This window comes from Pygoscelis adeliae, unplaced genomic scaffold (genome assembly GCF_000699105.1).
Source record: "Pygoscelis adeliae isolate BGI_AS28 unplaced genomic scaffold, ASM69910v1 Scaffold57, whole genome shotgun sequence".
Taxonomy (NCBI): domain Eukaryota; kingdom Metazoa; phylum Chordata; class Aves; order Sphenisciformes; family Spheniscidae; genus Pygoscelis; species Pygoscelis adeliae.
The window spans coordinates 8,371,316-8,391,809 of record NW_008825615.1 but is presented as its reverse complement, the minus strand read 5'-3'; the positions used below and the strand labels follow the sequence as shown (position 1 = coordinate 8,391,809).

General features: G+C 41.6%; 2 protein-coding genes across 2 annotated transcripts in view; one reads left to right on the top strand and one right to left on the bottom strand.

The window, feature by feature from the left end:
* The window catches only part of SMAP1 (small ArfGAP 1), a 77,032-nt gene extending 62,440 nt beyond the window's left edge, over positions 1–14,592 (top strand). The window contains 3 exon segments of the mRNA XM_009333245.1: positions 10,031–10,199; positions 10,844–11,172; positions 13,598–14,592. Coding sequence (XP_009331520.1) covers positions 10,031–10,199; positions 10,844–11,172; positions 13,598–13,732 — 633 coding nt within the window. The 3' untranslated portion in view covers positions 13,733–14,592.
* A 512-nt stretch (positions 14,593–15,104) lies between these two features.
* The window catches only part of B3GAT2 (beta-1,3-glucuronyltransferase 2), an 8,283-nt gene continuing 2,893 nt past the window's right edge, over positions 15,105–20,494 (bottom strand). The window contains exons 3-4 of the mRNA XM_009333244.1: positions 15,272–15,420; positions 15,105–15,191 (exon numbers count right to left, since the gene is read on the bottom strand). Coding sequence (XP_009331519.1) covers positions 15,105–15,191; positions 15,272–15,420 — 236 coding nt within the window. The remainder of the gene's footprint in view (positions 15,192–15,271; positions 15,421–20,494) is intronic.

Genomic DNA, 20,494 nt, shown 5'->3' with positions numbered 1-20,494 from the left:
CAAACAGAACTTTTATCAAATACACGGTCCTTATGGCATCTTGCAAGATTTAATTCTGGGTTTTCTTCCATTCTTAATTCTTTCTCGAAGAAAATGTAATATAACCAGATGAGAGATGGGTAGGTAGCAGAAGATAGGTTTCCAATGCTGATTTCATGAGTTGCTTGGTAAACTGGGACAAAGGGAATATTCTGGTTTGCTTTCAATTAAAAAAAACCCTGCAGGCCTTGCATTTCAGGATGGTGGTGTCTAGTCTGGGAACTGGTGCTGAGCAGCAGTTGAGGCTGCCTCTCATTTGGCAGTGGTATGAGTATTTTGTGAGATCTTTCACCTTGTAATATGGGTAAAAGTTGTATGGGAGTCAGAGAAGAGTCAGGAGAATATTGGAAACTGGAAATAGTGCTTCATAATGATAGATTTTAAGGACTCAGTCTGTTTAATTTCTTGAAGTAAAAAAGCGATGTAATTATTTTGTGTGAGACTGCAAATGGGAAAGTGGGCATAAACTAGAACTCAGTCCAACAGTTGAGTAACCTAACATTCAGTTCCTACATTTGGATTTGGAAAAATAGAGAGAAAATCCATGGCCAATTCCTAAGTTGAGATGAGTAGCACTTGTTTGAATATCTATTAAGAGAACGCATTGAATTAAAAAAATGAAGTAGAAGAAGGGATCAAATGTTGGAATAGTGTTGCTTGCTTTCTCACTCGGCGATATTTATCATGATGTTCTGCATAGTAGGTGCTTCTGAGATACCACAGTGGGATTTGTGAACATTGAAAGAGAAGGGAATTTAATGGTGCTCCTAAAACTGATTTGTAGAAGCAATGTATGACTGTTGATTTTTCACAGGATTGCTTTTCTTTTCCAGCTTAACCTGAAAGGCAGCATGTAGTACTAAATGCATATGTTTTTATGGCACTGTGGAGCACAGAAATGTCTGTTTGAATGTTTTATTGTGAGACTGAAACAACATGATGTCTGCAAACCTTAGGATTTATGACTATTGACGTAGCCAAGATGTGATTTTCAAATGAAAACAGAAGCATTTGTTTTTCCTTTTTCAAATGTGACTTGAGTGTTCAGGATTGTATGCACTTTTACTCTGCTTTTAGATATGTGTCTTTATTACAGTTTTCAAAAACACTTAAGAGTATTTCTTCCTACTATTCTGTATAGCTGGATGCTAATAAAAATGTTGAATTTGTAAAGGACTGGTAAAGAACAATATATGTGAATGAGTAACTTTTTTCTAGAATTTTGCCTATTAGCAAACTCAGGGGGATTAAAGAAGAGCTAACTTAACCAGCTTCTATTGTAAAGCTAGATAAAAGGCATATGTTATAAATTTACCCACTATGCAGTATTCACGGACAGAAAAGAGGAAGAAAAAGACATTTTGTATGTTTAGTGATGCTTTTTCATGTGAAGTGAGCATAGCTAAATTATAGCTATTAGAACAAAGTTTTCTGTTGCCAAACATTGTATAGGAACTGAACAAAGATCTGTCATTCTTAGCTATACTTAAAACAATTTCCTAAATTGTTTTAGCCAGATGTTAATTTCAGACTTTGTATGGGTATGTCTTCCAGCAAAAGTGTGATCTTCATTCTTCACTGAAACTTGTAGGGAGTGGGAGAAGAGAAGAACTGTGAGGTATTAAGTTTGAAATTATTAATTCACAGAAACATTTAACATGAGTCTTTCTCCAAGCAGGATACTAAAATCCAGTCAACTTAAACTTCTTTGGATTTTTTTCTCTGTGTGTGCCTGATTTGAATTGTAATGGGAGCTGAGAATTGGTTCAGTGGCTACAAAAATATATTTTCGTAGAGGTGGCATATGTTCTTCATGATTCATGTCTGACAAGCTTTCATGTAAAGTAGTAGTATGTTTTAGATAACTAGATGTTCTTAAATACTCTTTTTCCCTTGAGGCCAGATATGTGTGCCGAGCATGGTTGCTATAGATCAGCAGACAAGCTTCAACTTGTTAACAAATTGTGGTGATGATAATGTGTCAAAGTTCTTGTTTTTCATGGAAAAAACGAGTTATTTCAGAAGTTAGCTTTACTGTGAATGTTATTTAAGCAGGGTCTTACTGGAGAGCTATTTAGTCCTATTCTAATATGATCAGTTGAATTGTTTGTAGCTTCTGTTTATGTTTATTTTACCCCTCTAAATTTTGAGGTATCTGAAAGCTAAAGTTTAATACCTTCATCTGGGTTGGGGCAATTGCAAACATGGATACAGGCTGGCCAATGAATGGATTGGAGAAGGACTAAAGGATACTGGTGGATGCAAAACTGAATATGAGCTAGCAATGTGTGCTCACAGCCCAGAAAGCCAGCCGTATCCTGGGCTGCATCAAAAAAAGCGTGGCCAGCAGGCTGAGGGGGGTGATTCTCCCCCTCTACTCCGCTCTCATGAGACCCCACCTGGAGTACTGTGTTCAGCTCTGGGGCCCCCAGCATAAGAAAGACATGGACCTGTTGGAGCAGGTTCAGAGGAGGGCTATGAAGATGATCAGGGGTTGGAGCACCTCCCATGTGAGGGGATGGAACACCTCTCCTATGAAGAAAGGCTGAGAGAGTTGCGGTTGTTCAGCCTAGAGAAGAGAAGGGTCTGGGGAGACCTTTTAGTAGTCTTCTAGTACTTAAAGAGGGCCTACAGGAAAGATGAGGAGGGACTCTTTATCAGGGAGCGTAGTGATCAGGCAAGGGGTAAAGGTTTTAAACTGAAAGAGGGTAGATTTAGATTAGATATTAGGAAGAAATTCTTTACTGTGATGCTGGTGAGACACTGGAACAGGTTGCCCAGAGAAGTTGTGGATGTCCCCTCCCTGGAAGTGTTCAAGGCCAGGTTGGATGAGGCTTTGAGCAACCTGGTCTAGTGGAAGGTATCCCTGTCCATGGCAGAGGGGTTGGACTAGATGACCTTTTAAGGTCCCTTCCAACCCAAACCATTCTATGATTATCTTCTCTTTGGTGCTGGAAATGCCTTAGGTAGAACACAGTGGAAGAGTAGGCATCATACTTCAAAACCAGAATGGACCAGCTGGACAGAGTCTAGAGGAAAGGGAAAATATTTTAAGTTCTAGAGAAGGGAAATCTGAGGAAAGACTTAGAAATGAGACTGCAGGGGAGACAAATGTCTTCAAGCCTAGAAAAGGTTGATTGCAAAGAAAAGGCTACATTGTTTGCTGTGAGTACTGCGCATACAGCAGGAAATAAATTTGAATTTTTAATCTTATTGTAAGGATAATTTTGTTCTTGTGTATCACCTGAGACAGAGAAAAATCTTCATCTGACTTTTTCAGGGATTGCTGATAATTCCTTAAAGCGAGAGAACAGATGAGATTTCTTAGTGTTTTTCTTTGGTTCTGTGAACTGAATATGGTTGAGTGCTCGTTTCCTCATCAGTTATTACCAGGAAATAACAGTTGATGTTTTTTAGTGGAACTGTCTAGTTGCCTAAAACCAAAATATGTAAAATCAAAAACAGGAAGAATTGAAATAACCAGCAAGTCCATTGACACTGCAAAGAGAAAAAGGATAAGAATTGTACACAGAACTTAAGACCCGAATAGTGTACTGCCTTACTTGCTTACATAAGAATAATGATGTGCTAGGCTGTATTTTCCCTTCTTCCCTGGAATGGAGGTAACTTTTCCAGTCAGCAGGGAGAAATTGAAAATGTTATGTGGGGGCCATTACTTACCACCACATAAATGAGAAACAGTAGAGGCCTGGCTTTTCTACAGCCCATCCCTACCTATGAGATACCAGCCAGTGCCAGAGACCTGTAGGTAGCAGGAAAGTGCACGTGTGCCATTTGCTCTTCTGCGGTCCCTCACTCAGCTGCACGTGTCCCACCATTTACTTCCCTCTTTCATTTCCACTGCTGCCTCCTCTCTTTCAATTTGCAGATGTTGGAGCAGCTGTCCCTGCCAGGGCAGAGGCTTCGACCCAGACAGGGTGTCAGATGGTGGGTGCAGCCTTGCAAGTCACAGGCTGTGGGGAGTGCCTGGAGCCTCTCCCTGAGGCCACGATAGATGGTCGTCTTTCCTGCAGGGGGTGTGCTGTTCTTCAAGAGCTGTGTCACCAGTTGGAGGAGTTATGGCAGGAAGTGAGCAGGCTGTGCAGCATCAGAGAGGATGAGAGACAGACAGGATCTTCTCAGAGAGACAGCAGCTTCAAGAGCCCCGAACCCCAACTACAGCAGAGACACAGGCAGAGAGTCTGCTCCTGGCAGAGCGGTAAGTGCAAACTCTGGGGAAGGCGAAGAATGGAAGCTGGTGACTTCTGGCACTGAGAAAGTGGCTCCAGCTCCACCTGAAGACTTGCAACTACGGAACTGGTTCACTGCCCTCAAAGCTGAAGAGGTGCTTTCAACTGAAGCATCTGAGGCAACAGGTGCTGAGCCATTCAAGGCCACCAGGATGAAGCGGCAAGTGATAGTAGTGGGCAACTCCCTGCTGAGGGGGACAGAGGCACCCATCTGCTGATTGGACCTGTTGTCTAGAGAAGCTTGCTGCCTGCCAGGGGCTTGCATTTGGAATGTTGTGAAGGGAGTGCTGAAGCTTATCCAGCCCTCTAGTACCCCTTGCTGTTCTTCCATATGGGCGCTGCCAGGAGCAGCCTTGAGAGAAGAGTTGACTGCAGAGCTCTGGGGGTGGTAGTGAGCAGCATAGGGGCCCAGGTCATGTGCTCCTCAATCATGCTGGTGAAGGGAAGGAGTGTACACTGATACTTACTGCGTGTCAACAATTGATTGCAGAGCTGGTGATGGCAAGAGGGTTTTAGTTTCTCTGACTGTGGGACCCTGTCTCAGGATCAGCATCTGCTTGGGAGAAATGGGATCCACCTCACTAAAAGCGGGGCAATGGTGTCTTTGCCAGCAGGATGGCTGACCTGGTAAGGAGGGCTTTAAACTAGGGGCAGCGAGGAAGTTACCAGCAGTCCTGTGAGGAAGTGATGGACAGGGTCGACAAGCAAAGGGCCTGCAGTGACGTGAAAGAAAGGGAACATACAATCAAAGAAACAGGTTTTAACTGGTGTCACCTCAAGCATTTGCATGTAAGCAAGGAAGTGCCTATAAAGGCACTGTTATGGAAAAAGCCACTAGACAGACCGCTTTGGGGAAATCAGCATGCTGGGGCATCTGTACAGGCGCACTGAAGTGTCTGTACACTAATGCACGCAGCATGGGGAATCAATGTGAGAAATTGGAGATCTGTGTGTTGTTGCAGGGTTATGATCTTGTTGGGATCATGGAGATGTGGTGGGATGGCTCCCATGACTGGACTCCTGCAGTGGAGGGGCACAGGCTCTTTAGGAAGGACAGGCTGGGAAGACAAGGAGATGGAGTAGTCCTTGATGTGAGAGAACAGCTGGAATGCGTGGAGCTCTGCCTGGGGATGGATGATGAGCCAGCTGAGAGCTTATGGGTAAGGACTTAAGAGCAGACAGGTATGGGTGACGTTGTATTGGATGTCTGCTATAGGCTGCCCGACCATAAAGAACAAGTGGATGAGGCCATCTACAGCTAGCTAGGAACAGCCTCACACTCGCAGGCCCTGGTCCTTATGGGAGACTTCAGCCACCCTAGTATTTGCTGGAGGGACAACACAGCAGTGTTGTTGCAATCCAGGAGGTTCCTGGAGAGCATCGATGACAACTTCCTGACCCAAGTGATAGAGGAGCCAATGGCGAGGGGGTGCTCTGCTGGACCTCATGCTCGCAAACAAGAAAGTGTGATGTGATGTGAAGGTTGAAGGCAGCCTTGGCTGCAGTGACCATTAGATGGTGAAGTTGAGGATTCTGAGAGGAGGGAGCAGGGCAAAAAGCAAGATCACAAGCCTGGACTTCAGGAGAGCAGACCTTGGCCTCTTCAGGGATCTGTTTGAAAGAGTCTCATGTGGTAAGGTCCTGGAGGGAAGAGAGGCCCAAGAAAGCTGGTTGATATTCAAGGATCACCACCTCCAAGCTCAAGAGTGGTCCATCCCAATGAGCAAGAAGTCAGGCAAAAGATGCCAGGAGGCCTGCGTGAATGAACAAGGAGCTCCTGCCAAACTCAAACACAAAAAGGAAGCATACAGAAGGTGGAAGCAGGGAGAGGTAACCTGCGGGGAATACAGAGACACTGTCCGAGCAAGCAGGGGTGGATGGGGTTAGGAAAGCCAAAGCCCGACTGGAGTGGAAGCTGGCAAGGGCAGCTTGGCAAAGGCAACAGAAGGACTTGTAAGTACATAGGTGACAAAGGAAGAGTAGGGAAGATGTGGGCCCACTGCTGAAAAGAGCAGTGGTCCTGGTGACAACAGGACATGTAAATGTAAAAGGCTGAGGTACTGAATGCCGCCTTTGCCTAAGTCTTTACTAGCAAGACCAGCATTCAGGAATCCCAGGCCCTGGAGACTAGGGTTGAAGGCTGGAGCAAGGAAGATGTACCCTTGGTGGATGAATACTTAAGCAAACTGGACCTAGATCATGGCCCTGATGGGATGCACCCATGAGTGCTGAGGGAGCTGGCCGATGTCTTTGAGGCCAGTCTTGATAATCTCTGAATGATTGTGGTGATTGGGAGAGGTACCTAAGGACTGGAGGGAAGTAAATGTCACTCCTATCTTCAAGAAGGACCAGAAGGAGGACTCAGGGAACTACAGACCATTGAGCCTCACCTTGATCCCTGGGGTGCTGGGTCCAGTTCTGGGCTCCCCAGTACAAGAGAGACATGGACGTACTGGAGAGAGTCCAACGAAGGGCCACTAAGCTGATTAAGGGACTGGAGCATCTCTCCTGTGAGGAGAGGCTGAGAGGGCTGGGACTGTTCAGCCTGGAGGCTCAGGGTGATCTCATCAGTGTATATAAATACCTGATGGGAGGGCACAAAAAGGACAGAGCCGGGCTCTTTCCAGTGGTGCCCAGTGACAGGACCACAGGCAATGGACAAAAGCCATCTGGACTGCTACAACTGTCAGACCAACTTAAAACATTGAGAATGTCATGATCTTTATCTGCTGTTTTGAAGTCTTTTGGGAATTAAAAACCAAAATTAAAATACTTATTTTTAGTCTCATGCATTAATCAAAACTTCTTGTCAGCCACGTGCTATTCATGTAGTCAGATGGCAAGTGTGAAGTGATGGATTCAGCTACCATATTTGTGGTCCTGACACATCTGACCAGTATTTCACAGTGAAAACTTCCTTTGGATAGGTATTACCTTTTACAGGTAATACATAAGCTATCGATGACAAAAATTATCTATGTTTAAACATGAAGCATATTGGAGATGGCTTCCACTAGTTCTGAAAAATTCTGTTACAGTAACATCATGAAACCGCTCAGCAGTATGTTCTCTAACCACCAGATCGATGGGTGTTTAGTTTTGGTATAATGACTGAGAGCACTATGTGTAGCCTTTCTTAAAGGAAAACTATTGTATGTATGCCAGGCGTGTTTTTACAGAGGTCTTGGGTAGTGTGAGAATGTTAGATATGTGAAAATCATGTCAATGTTGTTGTTGTTTTTTTTTTATTTGAATGCCACCTGCTGTTTTCTTGCCATGTGTTTTGCATTATCTTCCATTTATTTAGCTTCAGGGAGTGCTTGTTCAGTGCAGTGCTTTGGCTTCTCTCAGAATCTTCCAAAAACAAACGGAATGAAGAGATGTTAAATGACCATTTAATCTCGTGATGTAAACATAATAGATGATCAGTCCTCCAGGTCTTCGGCTCTCCCTTCTCTTCTGTGCACACATGTAGTGATTTGCTTTATTTCGTTAAAGCACCTATAGTAAGTTTTTCATAGATCAGGAGACACTCCAAACTATGGTTCATCCCAGATGAGAACAGTTTCTCTGATGCTGTTATTTATTTAAAAAAGAAAACACCAACAACAAACCCAAACATGTCTGCTCTTCTCCCTTCGAGAGAAAAGCAAACCCCTTCCTTACTGCAGTGCAGGCAGCAGAGAGGAAGCTGCCTCTGTTAACTCGCTTCAGCTGCTTGCATGGACTTCTCCAATCTGCTGAGCGTGGCTGTTGTTCAGAGGCTGTCTTAGGCAGATGCCATGGTGGGGGGACCAGTCAATATGGAATAATTCAATAATGGGACTTCCTGGGTATATGCATGGTAAAACAAATACTGCTATTTAGGATGGGCTTTTACCTGAATGTATTATTAAATCCAACTCTGGTATTTTCAAAGACTGGTTATGCCACACTGACAAAGAGTTGTCTCAAATGGAGAGGGCTTGCTACTACCCATTAAAAAACTTCAATTTTGCTTTGCAATCAGAAATTTTTGTCAGTAATAAGCAAGAGGCAGTAGCTTTTGTAACACGTACGTAAGGAAGGTGATAGTTTAAGTGTACATTGGCTGGAGAGAAGGTGTCACAGGAGTTGAGCAATTCCTGGTCTTGTTCTGTCTGCTTTCCCTTTGTAGTGTCATCATCCTACCTTTTGTTGCTTACTAAGGTCTAGTGACCTTGGCCCAAATCGGCTGTTGTATAAATGCAGGGTTTTCAGTTGTCACCGAGTTTCCATTTGTTCTTTTTCTCTTCCCTTTCCACATCAGTTTTGGAGATTTTTTTTCACCATCAATGATGTGAATCTGCACTCCTTTCTCCCGATGGCTGCTGGCCAATTTAGTTGGTACCAGAATTGTTCTGCAGGGTTTTTTTCCCTCCAATTTATAACACTGAGGTTTTTAGCTTTTCGAGAGCTTTTTAGCACTTCAGGAGTTAGATGTGTTTTCTGAAGCTGCATATTGAACATTTGTGTGGTGGTGTTTGTACAAATGCAGTGTGACCATAGTGGACTTCAGGACCTAGTCAGCAGCCTGCCAGCAAAACCAGGAGAAGTTTGGAGGCTGTTGCTTTAAGCAAGAATATAAGTGTGTTACCGTATCTGCGTATGTTGTGGTGGCTTCTTGTCTGTCTGATAAACTCTGGTATGCGATGACAGTAAACAGACGGACCTGGTTGCAGATCCAGTCCATTCATGGTGGTAGTGCAAGGAGGATTTTCCTTCAGTGTAGGAAAGAGCTGAAACTCCCACATGCTGGGGGATTAGGCAGGTGTATGCTAAGCAGCTGAGGATCATTTAGCTGGACTAAAATAAGGCCATAATTTAGGTATGCATTGCAATCCTCACTCTTTTTCAATGCATATACAGTTGATTTGCATTGAAAGTTCCCACTGGTAACAGGATGAGTTGTGTATTTTAGGAAATATAACAAAAAGGCAGTGTATTGGCTAGTTAACTAAGCAAGCCCCCATATGGAACTGTATGTGTATGAGCAGCAAAACAACAGCACTGAAAGACACCTGGATGTAACTTGTTTACAAAACATCTTGGTGCAAGAGCAATAAAAAGCCTGACAGCCTGTGTGTATTCTAGTTTTTCAGTGGTAGACTACAGTAAGTTTTAGATAATTATGCTTCCTCAGTAAATGAAATGTGCTTAAAGAACTCTAAGCCAATTATAAGCAATGTATTTTAGAAATGTTATTACTTTAAGTAGATCAACTGAAAATTTACTTTTGCCTTTTCTCCAAAAACACTGTTCATCTTAGTTGTAGTGGTATATTCCAAAGCACTTAATCTTTTGTTTTAGCTCTTCTCTAATCTATTCTGCCTATGAGAGGATTAATGAGATGTGAATTGTAATCTCCTTATTGATTTCCTAATTATTTGTCATAATCTAACTACAGCTTGTGATTTATGCTTCTCACTGATGAAAAATGTAGGAGCAACAGGAATGAATAATCTGTATGTGTACGCCCTGGAGCTGGTTGGGGTTTTAGTTTTGCGTGTTTTGTAACCTCCGTCTGGTCTTCTTTCCATATCGTATGTACTGCTTTTTTGTCTTTGGTCATACCACATCTTTTTAAATCCTCATTTACTTAAAAGTTAATTCCTGTAAATGAACTGGTTTTTATTTGGTTCAGGAGTGAGGATGTGCCATAAATATTTAACGTAACATCTTTTACTGGTTTCATTCAGTAGTCTTTGACCTTTATTTCCCAGAGCACTTCTGCTAAACCAGCAGCTGCCACCTTGTCTGCAGCATCCGGGGATCTCGATCTATTCACTGAGCAAACAACAAAATCTGAAGAGTTGGCAAAGAAACAGCTCTCCAAAGACTCCATCTTATCACTGTATGGCACAGGAACCATGCAGCAGCAAAATGCTCCGGGTAAATAATTTTGTAAAGGTTTCTGTGCAGTCCTATTTTAAGCTTTGCCTAGAATAGTTACCTCCTACGAGTATAAAACTAAGGTTGAGTACCCTGCTACCTATATTCAAATGAAGATTTTTATTTTTACCGTTTATAAAAATGAGAAAATTACTGAAATGTAATACAGAAGCTAAAGAAAAAAATAGTATGTGATTTTAATTTATTTATAGCTGTTCAAATTATCAAGTATACAATTTACTGAAAGATTTGTGAATTCAGCTTCTGCCGTCTAATTCATCGCTTAAGGTCTGAGTCTCCAGCGTGCAAACAGCAGGCTGCCAGGATCAGTACAGAGCTGTCATATCTTGATTTTAGCTAAGTTTGTATGAAAACAAAGACCTCCAATACAGCAATTAAAAGATTCTGGTTCACAACAGGGATTTGCCAAACTCTTCTTGGCAGTTAACCTCTGGTGGTGAGTCCCTTTCCTTTGAGAGTTTTTAAGTGATTTTTTTACTTTTACCAGAAACTAAATTAACAGCACTGACGTACAAGTGGACAAAGGTTATCCTTTAAAATTATTTTGGTGCCCTGCTGACTTACGGGGATGGGGGAGAAAATCACAAAACACTTTTGCTGAAATCTTCCCTTCTCTGGTACAGGTATGTTCATGGGATCGTCTTCTATGCCATTTACCACACAACCATCAACTCATTTTCAAGGCTTTCCAGCCATGGGAGTTCCTGTGCCTGCAGCAACTGGGATGATGGGAAGCATGATGGGACAATCGGTGCCAGTCATTGGACAGAGCACAGGCGTGATGGTAGGAATGGGAATGCCCAATGGATTTACGGGTACTACACAAACTGGTGTGATGGGACTTCCTCAAAATGTCGTTGGACCTCAAGGTGGAATGGTGGGACAGATGGTCACGCCACCAAATAAGTATGGATTGCAACAAAACCAACAAGCTCAATGGAACCTCTCTCAGGTAAAGACTTGCTATTCCCAGACAAGAGTGCTTTAGAAACGACGCTGCTTTTCAGATACAAAATGTTTGGCTGTAGGAGGAAAGTTGCGGTGTAGCCAACTTACAGACTGCTGGACTATGAACTGCTCAGAGGCACATGGAAAGTCAGTGAATAATTCAGTTAACGATAACTAATATATAAGCAGAGAATAAATTTTGCCAAGGTAGACCAGGCTCAGTTCTCTGCTTCTGTAGCTACTCTCATCCTGGCATCTGAACTAGCCAGGTAAAAAGCTAGCTTAGCTATAGTTACAAAATACCGAAATGTAAACACAGCCTTAGAGCCAAAAGCAGAATTCAATTGCTTGAGGATAGCCATTAACAATTAATACTTCCATTGGCAGACTTCAGGATAAATTTCAGTGGAACGTGCAGTGCTTTGCATGCTAAATGATCCTGTAGATCATTTGCTTAGGCTGATCTATTGTTTGTCTGTAGCATTTCCATGCTATTTTTTTAAATTTCTTAAACATGTAAAAGGTTCTCTAAAAGTGTTAGTTTACACTTAGTACTATATTGGTACTCATTATCCAATGAGGCATCTTGAAATCGGGTATTTGAGAGGTTATTGGGGGGGGAACAAACCTAAATGATTCCCTTGGAGTTCAGTATGGATGATAGCAGCTATTTTCTTCATGCTATTGTTTGAATTATAAGAACAATATAATAATCCCATGCTGCTTACTCCAGCAATTCAGGAAGTGAACCTTAGTGACTTATTGAGATTGGATTATATTAATTTTTACTGTTCTGCTCAGTCCTGTGGCATGAACATTGATGAAGGTAAGCAGCATTTCTTAGATAGATAAAACGGCCCCTGCTTGAAAATACAGGCTCTCATTCTCCTTTGAAAAGTAATTTTTAAAAGGCGAGAATTCCAAAATGTCAAACCAAAAAAACCTGTGGATTTACTGCTAACAGTCTTTTTCTAGGTATCTAACTTTAAAAAGAGCCATATCAGCTTTGAAATTAAAATCATGCTTCTTATCAAATACAGATTAAAAGTTGGCTCGTAGAACTAGCTCTTAACATGTTTCTGTACTCCTTGCACATCAGATGTTACCAGTATGCTGACATTCCACAGTTTGTAGGGGAACTGTGATCTAATCTCTGGCTCCAGTTGAAAGGGGGAGGAGAGCTTGCTTTACTTACCGGAGTAGCATGCTTTATGTAGTCTACTTCTTAAGAAGTCTACTCCAGAAGAGATTAACGACTAGGTAAAGCATGTTTTCATCGGCTTTTATTAAATTTCCATGTACGTTCAGTGATGGGTTGTTTTTGTGGATACACATGTGAAAGCACACAGTACTGAATTTTACCCTGAAATATTAGTTTGCAATTCACTTAAATTTTTTCACCGGTGTTTGTTTCATTTTGCAACCCGGTATTGTTCGCTCATGTTTACACAAACTCTTGATTTTTACCTACTGCTGTCTCTAACTTGAATCTAATGTTGCTTATCCAACATCCCTGTTCATCGGCTCTGATTATTAATTGCTCCAAATGCTCTTTTGCTCCCAAACTCATGAGAGGGGACATCTTTACTCTGTCTACACAGCTAAGTTTGTGGCTTGTCAATAAGTGTTCATTTTTTAGAAGGCAAGGGAGAGTAACCTGAAGAACGTGTTTACATTGAGCACTGAAAATCACAGTGACTAGATAATGTTTGCAGAGAGTAGAAATATTTTTGCACCATCCCTGAAGTGAATGTGCTGAATTTTGAACCTTTCCCACCTTTAGCTAGATGTTGTCTTTAATTTCATGTGAATGATTTCACTTGTTTCTAAGAAATTATAGTATCTTGAGTAGATTCTTTAGCAAGAATGGTTAGATTTAGATAATACTCGAGTTTATAAATCTGCCTCATTCTTTGTTGATTGCCACCTAAAGGGACAATTTCTATAAAAACTTGTGTATTCCAGATTTTGAGATTTCCAGAGAAATATTGCTGGAACAAAAAACATATGGAGTTGCAAATGTAGACAGGGCTATGTTACTTGCTTTGGTGTTTCTTTATCGCAGTTGCCACAATTTTGTTGGTTAGCTTTGAAACTTCGAAAGCAAGCTCTTATCAACTGAGACACATCGGACTCCTTTATCAAACGCTCTGTAAATTCACTAGTGGAGTGTTTATACAGGCTTGACGTATACACCAAGTGCTGCAGCCAGTCAGCTGACGTACCATGGTGATGGAATGGTTCTAGAAAAGCTGCTATCTTGAAAAATCGTTAGCAACTTACACTGAGTCAATATTTTTATTTGATGAGACACATTAATTTTAGGGAAATGTACTTTAACTGGGTTGCTAGTTGGAGGCGTGGCTGCTTTTTGGCTAGCAGGGTGTGGTGTTTCAGCACCAGTGCTAACTAGTGTGTGTGCTTCGCAGATGAACCAGCAAATGGCTGGCATGAATCTCAGCAGTTCCAGCAACGTGATGGGCTTCGGCCAGCCCCCCAGCACGGCGGCAGGATGGACTGGAAGCTCCTCTGGTCAGACTCTCAGCACACAACTGTGGAAATGAAAGTTGCAATAGAAGTCTCGCCCAGAACAGCCACCTAACATTCCTTGTTCAAATGCATTTACCTTCGCTGTTCCTTCCATGTACATACTCTTTTTCTTTTTCCCCAGCTGTTCAGATTAAGAATATAACTGACTGACCGTGTTGTGGTCTCTATTGATTTGAATTTGATGTAGTGAAAACCAGATCAAGAATACATTTATACGTCATTGGCAGCGTTTTCATACAATGCATACGACTTCTCATAGGCCATACATTTAAGAAGCTGCTTAACCACATACTGATTTTTTTTTTCCCTCAAAATTCTAGATCAACTGTTTGCATATAAGGGATGTAGCTATCATGTTAGTAATATCCAAAAATATGAACCCCGACCCCCCCCAAATGACCCAGTAATCCTGTAGAAGGTACTGTATGAACAAATGTTTAATCATATATAAATAGAATGTAAATGTATCACCGAGCAATGTTTTCTAGTGTATCAAACAAATTTTGTTTCATCATACATTTCACTGTGATGTTGTTATGGTGTGCGTAACAGGGAATATGGTTATTGAAAGAAAGATAAACCTGGATGTTACTGTAGTTCTACAAATCAATAGTTTATTCTTTTAAAAATGAGCATTTGATCCATTTGAGTTTCCTGTGATAAAGTATCCAGTCCGGCTCACGAGGCAACGTACACAGTATTAAAATGCTGAGAACTAGCGGCACAATAGGTGTATACAAGGTAACTCAATGTGAACAGATATATTTTTCCTTGCAGAGATATCCAGGTTTATGACAGTGATTGTGTTTACATTTTATGGTGCCTCGTAATGATAAAATGTTATTTCCCTATATTAAAAGGATAAATCCATAAATGATTGTGGGTTTTTATTTCATTATTGCATGATGTATCTGACCACTCGCTCTTCAAGAAGTCTGCTTTTAATGAAGGAAAACATGTTCTATTTGGAGGATCCATTTACGCAAATATTTAGAGCAACAGTTCGTGAGTTAAAATCCATTCATAATTACACCATTAAGCTGGATAAATACAAAAAGTATATACATAAATGATGGTTTTGAAAATACTCCATTGCAGCCATGTTTCTCTCTGATTCTTTTTACTATGTGGAAACAGCCGTAAAACAAAGGTAAGTGTCAGCTTATTAAGACGAGAGTTCAGAAATGCATGCAAACAAGTTAGAACAAAGCACACCCACGTGATTTGCATATTAGAGTATCTGACAGCTTCCTTTTGTTTCCGCAGAAGTCCATCAGATGACTATTAAAAGGTCTCGCGCAGAAGTAGACTATTTTAACTGGTTGAATTCGCACACCTTCTGACACATCCGTTGTCCTGTACTTCCTGCGTAACTCTGTCTCCACATCATACCTCAATACTGACTGTGTCCAGATGGTATTTTGGCTCATTGGCTAGATTTACTTTCTCTGTTCGCGTGTGCCATACAAGAACCTATAAAATAGCATTTGTGTTAGTACAGTCATCTACAGAGATGATACGAAAGCTTTTTGCTTAAGCGTGGAAATCGGTACCTTTGTGCAGTTGTTTGCTTTTGGCTCCAGCTCCTCCACTGTTGTTATCTGTTTCAGGAAATCAGATTCTTGCATTCCCGGTTGAGAACCACGACGCTTGAATACGGCTTTCGGATGCGACAGAATCACCTGAAGACTCACAGCAAATCCTTGGAGAGAGAGGGGGGTGGGGAAAAAGGTTAAGAAAAACCTTTAGGCTTTACATTTTTGTGCAAGTTACACTTAAGCCTAGAAGTCTCCTATGTTCTTTTTAAAAATGTGTAAATTTGATTATATGGATAGACAATATTTAGTAGGTTTGTACACCCTACATTGTTTTGTTTCGCCCTGAAGGTGCAATCGGATTTTTTTTTTAAATTGCACCGTCTTTTCAACATGTTTAATCCATTTCCTGTTGTGTAGAGACTATATGCTTTTTTTGCCTGAAAAGTCAGGTACTGCAAAGATCTTGGACTATCCTTCCTTTCTACTTCTAATTAAGAAATAAAACTAAATTTTAAGTGAAATAAAATGTATGAAGTATGAATGTATGAACACTTCTAAGTTTAAAGGTGAGTCAGAAAAAAAAGGTTAAAATGTTACTTGTAACAGCTGTGGTATTTAGAGGTTTTTTAGCCTGTAGAGAGTTTTAACATTATTGTTGATGAAAGACAAGTCATGTTAACGTTTTGCCTTGCACACCATGTAGTTACTGTGGACGTGTAAATCACTTTCATCAGTGGTGGTCTGCAAGACAGTCTGCAGCTGATCGCTGCATTGCACAGCGTGACTGAAAGAACTTTGTCAGTGCACATGCCTCTTTGCAATGCAGTCCTCTAATAACATACATTAGGTCCCTCAAAGGGAGATTACAAACTCAGAAATCACTAGTTTGAACAAACTCGCCCTGTCTGAAGCTGCTCTCATGAATCTCCAATTTGCCATTATTTATAGAACTCTCCACTTTTCATTCAGCAAGGTTCAGTCGCATGTATGCTTAAGTGTGACTCAAAACTTGTCTGATACACTTGTAAAGAAAAATTACATTTGTAACTCCTTATGTCTAATTGCCGTGCCTACCACAGAAATCCTTTTTTCATCAGTTCAGAGTGGTTCCAGCTGTCCTTTTGTGACAGAAGTAGTAGAAGTTTTGACATCTGTTCTGAAAAACTGCAAGAACATCTAATTCTAAAGCCAGTATTAAAATTTTCTCAATTTAAAAATGAGCATAACTTTCTGTAATGGAATATAAATGTCCCCTTTTTTACTGGAATTATTTTGCTACTGTATTTTCCTTGAAAGTGTCTGTGGCTTTTATGGGAGCCTTTTAAAGAGGAAAATAAAAGGAAGTAATTACTACATCGCATGTAAAGGCGGCACACTGAAACCACTTTTACCATGCTTTTGTTTGTAGCAAAGTACAGGAAGACACCAGAAAGTGATTCCCTGCCCCCTCCAATAATGATTTGGACACCGGGTCAGATGTAAACTGAGGTCCCAATTCATTGACGGACACGGTTGCAGAAAACATGTTTAACTTTATACATTATATTCTGCCTAAGATAGATAAAGAAGAATCTAGATGGACAGGGCTTATCCACACCTCGCGGAGTACTCCAGTGAATAAAAGACTTGCAGGAGGTGTGAGGCTGTGGCTGCAGCCTGTCCTTGCCCTGTGCGGTTAAGCTCTGCAGCTCCTGCTCTGCGGGCTGCACCACCTGCTAGCAGCAATGCTGGGATCCAGCTGTGCTCTGCTGCAGCTGCTGGGTTTAGGTAAGCGGTACCAGGCAAAAGAACAGCAGTTTGGACTGTTCTTCCCAGGTGGGGGTTTGGCTTCAGCAGGCTGCAGGCCTTCCTTGCTTCCTACGACTTGTAGCCTGGCTATGAGGGAGCACAAGGTGGGCTCCGTCCCAGTGCTGTTTGTAGCCATGTGTAATCATCTGTGGAGAGCTGAGGTTGGGAGCTTAAACTCCCTCAGCAAGAGACAGCTGCAGTGCATACAGCCAGCTTTCTGCACCTTGAAAGATGACCGTAGGCTTATTACTGATGAACAAATTGGCCTGGTGCAGTTCAGTATTTTTGGTTAGTGTTCCCCCTCCCCGCCCTCAATTAGAACAAACTATAAATTTTTGGTGCAACTGGGCTTTAGTATGGTTGATATTTCAGGCAAAAAAAATTATAGTTTGCTTTGCAAGGGAAGGCGGTGTTGGATCAGCTGTGTGAGCTGCTGTTTCTTTTTAAAAAGACTTAAGATTTAATTTTTAAGATGTAAGCTGGTCATCCATGAAGGTGAAAACGAAGTAAACACCAAAATTAGTGTAGTGCCCTAGTTTCTAGAGTGGAGAAGGAATCCATTCTAAGTGGAAGAGACATACACATTTTCTGCTGCTTATCTTTGCGTGTCTCAGCTTGGCTCCCTGGCCCCCACAGCCCATACTTATCCATACATCAATTTCTCCTAGGTTCTCTCGTTGCAAAGCTCGCTCCTCTGTTGAGAAAATTGGATTCAGTTCTGAGGATGGATTTCTCCTACGCACGGATCTTCAGATGCGCCAAGCCCCCTGCCCCCTGCATGTAACACATGCCCTTGCTACCATGCTATTGCACGCTGCCATTTCAGGGTGCTATCAAAAATCCCCCATGTTTTCAGGCATCAAATAAAAGTCAGATTATTAAACTGAGCGTTGTATGTGGCAAGGACATGGACTAGTGTGCACTGACTGGCCTGTGGCCTGAGGGTTGCTTCCTTGATCAGTGGTGATGCAGTCTTTGTTTCTTCAAAGAATCCAATAAAGCAGCAACTTGAAGAGATGCAATAATTCAAAGAAAGAGACTTATCTCCTGGCTCTCGTTCTTCAGCTCTGCTTTATAACTGCTTTAATTTCACATGTGTGACATTTTGTATTTATGTAGACAGATTTCAGATAGACTTGAGGGAAAACCATTTTCTAGTGACAACTTTCAGTTGATTTCTTTTTATCACAGACAGATCATTTTGGCACCAAAAAGAGAGGAGATGGCTCAGGTTTTGACCAGACCGGCACTAGTTATTTCTCTCAGTAGATAATGATCCTGTGGTAATAGATGAAAAGACACTGTCGTTTTGAATTATAACCCCAAACAGGGATTTATCTGGGATTACTGTCTCCAGCGTAGCATGATGGAACAGTGCTACACGCATACAATTCTTTCACTTGATCCTTGTTATTCCTACAAGGTCATATTGGGCTTAAGTTCACATGAAACGCCACAGGGCAATTTCATCGCCAGAGCGTGAAGAAGTGTTTTGGGGTTTTTTTTGTTTAATGCAAGGCTGTAAATTAAATCTAATTGGCTGAAGAGCCACCTAGATAAGAATTAATTTGTTGGAGGACAAGATACTTGGGAGACACGGCAAAGATTACATCTGTACTTCTTTCTACTGAAGCTGTTTCTGTTAATTCACACCTTGACTTGTGCTAGATCAATGGCTTCCATTAAAAGGCAGAACCGTTTTTATTCATCCAGTTAGACTGAGACAGTCTTTAAAGATTCTGTTGCCGTGATTAATGCCTTTGCTTCCTGAATGCTCTAGATGATAGTTCCTAGCTTGCCTTCAGCTACTATCCTGAGAGTGTTTATCATTTCCAGAGTGAAGAAATGCTCATGCTCAGTGCTGATGTTGAAATGGATATACTGGTTTCCACACACTTCAAGGTACTCCCTTTGGCTTGTTGAACATGCCGTGGCTTGGGGTCCTCTTCCTTCAAGTTATCTTCTCCCTGCGACATACTGTTTGGGTTGCAATAAGGCAGAGGTGTTCAACCAGGAGTTAATTCACCATGAAAGAGGCTCTTGATTTTAAACTCAACATTTAAAATAGTTGTTACCCTTTAATGGAGGGGTGGTTTGGGGTTGGTTTTTTAGTTTGGTCCCCCCCCCTCCCAAGTCTGGTGTCTGCCATAGCCTCTCACTTAAAATTTGTTAGTTTGTAGTTGTGACTTCCAGCAGTGGCTCTTTCAGATTCAGACAAAATATGCCATGTTTTGCAGTGTCATTAATAGGAGAGCTTTTTTTCTCAGGGAACCATAAGAAAGACGAGATGTACTAAAGATCTCGTAACTATAGCAAAATCAAAAAAAGGCGGTTGCTCAGGCCCTAGCAGAGGAACTTAGGGCACAGTGGATGAGCTCTGGACCACAAGTCCAAAATCTGCTTGCCTAGTGATTCACAGGCGTGGATTAATCTTTATGGCTGAAGTAGCTCCTGGAATGCTAGTGTAAAGCATGCATCTGTTTTCCTTGAACAATCTTGACATTAGGAGGATCACGATCTAACTTGTTCTCATGGGTGGTCAAAAACTCTGGCACTGGGAAGAAGCCAAAAGTAAATCACTAACAGCATCGTTTAATATAGAAGATTTTAAATCACATCTATAAAAAACAACACAGTGCCTACCTCACAACACTCAGTTCTCTCTCACTTTTCTTCCCTGAGGGTAAGGAAGTCTGTCTCAAACTCTAGAACCCACCTACAGTTAAAACGGAGGTGGAACTTTAAAAACACTAGAACTAATTCATACGGTGTGTTGGTTGCCAGACAAGAAGCAACACAGGAAACAGCTACTCTGCCTTCTGAATGCAATTTAGCATTGGAGAATAGCAGTGTCAACCACAAACTTCTCAAAAGAAATAGCCAATGTTTACTGAAGTGACCTAATGTGATTGCCATGTGTGAGTGTATTTCAAAGAAGAATCCAGGGAAGTTGGCCAGCTAGGGTCTTTGAGCTGATCCCAATGAAATCAGCAGGACCTGTCTCCACCTGCAGCAGATTTGAATTTGGCCCTGTGTTTTGAAGTCTAGAATAAGAAGCTGATATGCTTAAAAGCAAGGATGCGCTTCCTCTGAACAGCCACAAATTAAATCAGTGGTCCCAAACCTGTTAAGCAGTCATTCTTTTCACACCCAGCCTCATGATCAAATTCTTGTGAAAATCACTATGAAAAGATAGTTCTGTAAACCAAAGGGAGCCTCCTTAACAGTGCCTTGGGAATCAGAACATTAATTATAAGCAGCTGTAGACAGCCAAGCAGTTTAATGTATGCACCTGGGTTTTTTTTCATGGTAATATTTTCAAAAGAGATCCTTGATCTTCCTTACGTGCAGTATATGGTACACACTGAGTTGTTGTATATTTGGTGCGAGCAGGTGGAGGAATGCCAGTGATGTACTGCAGCATGGACTTAGGTTTGTTAGCAAGTCCTC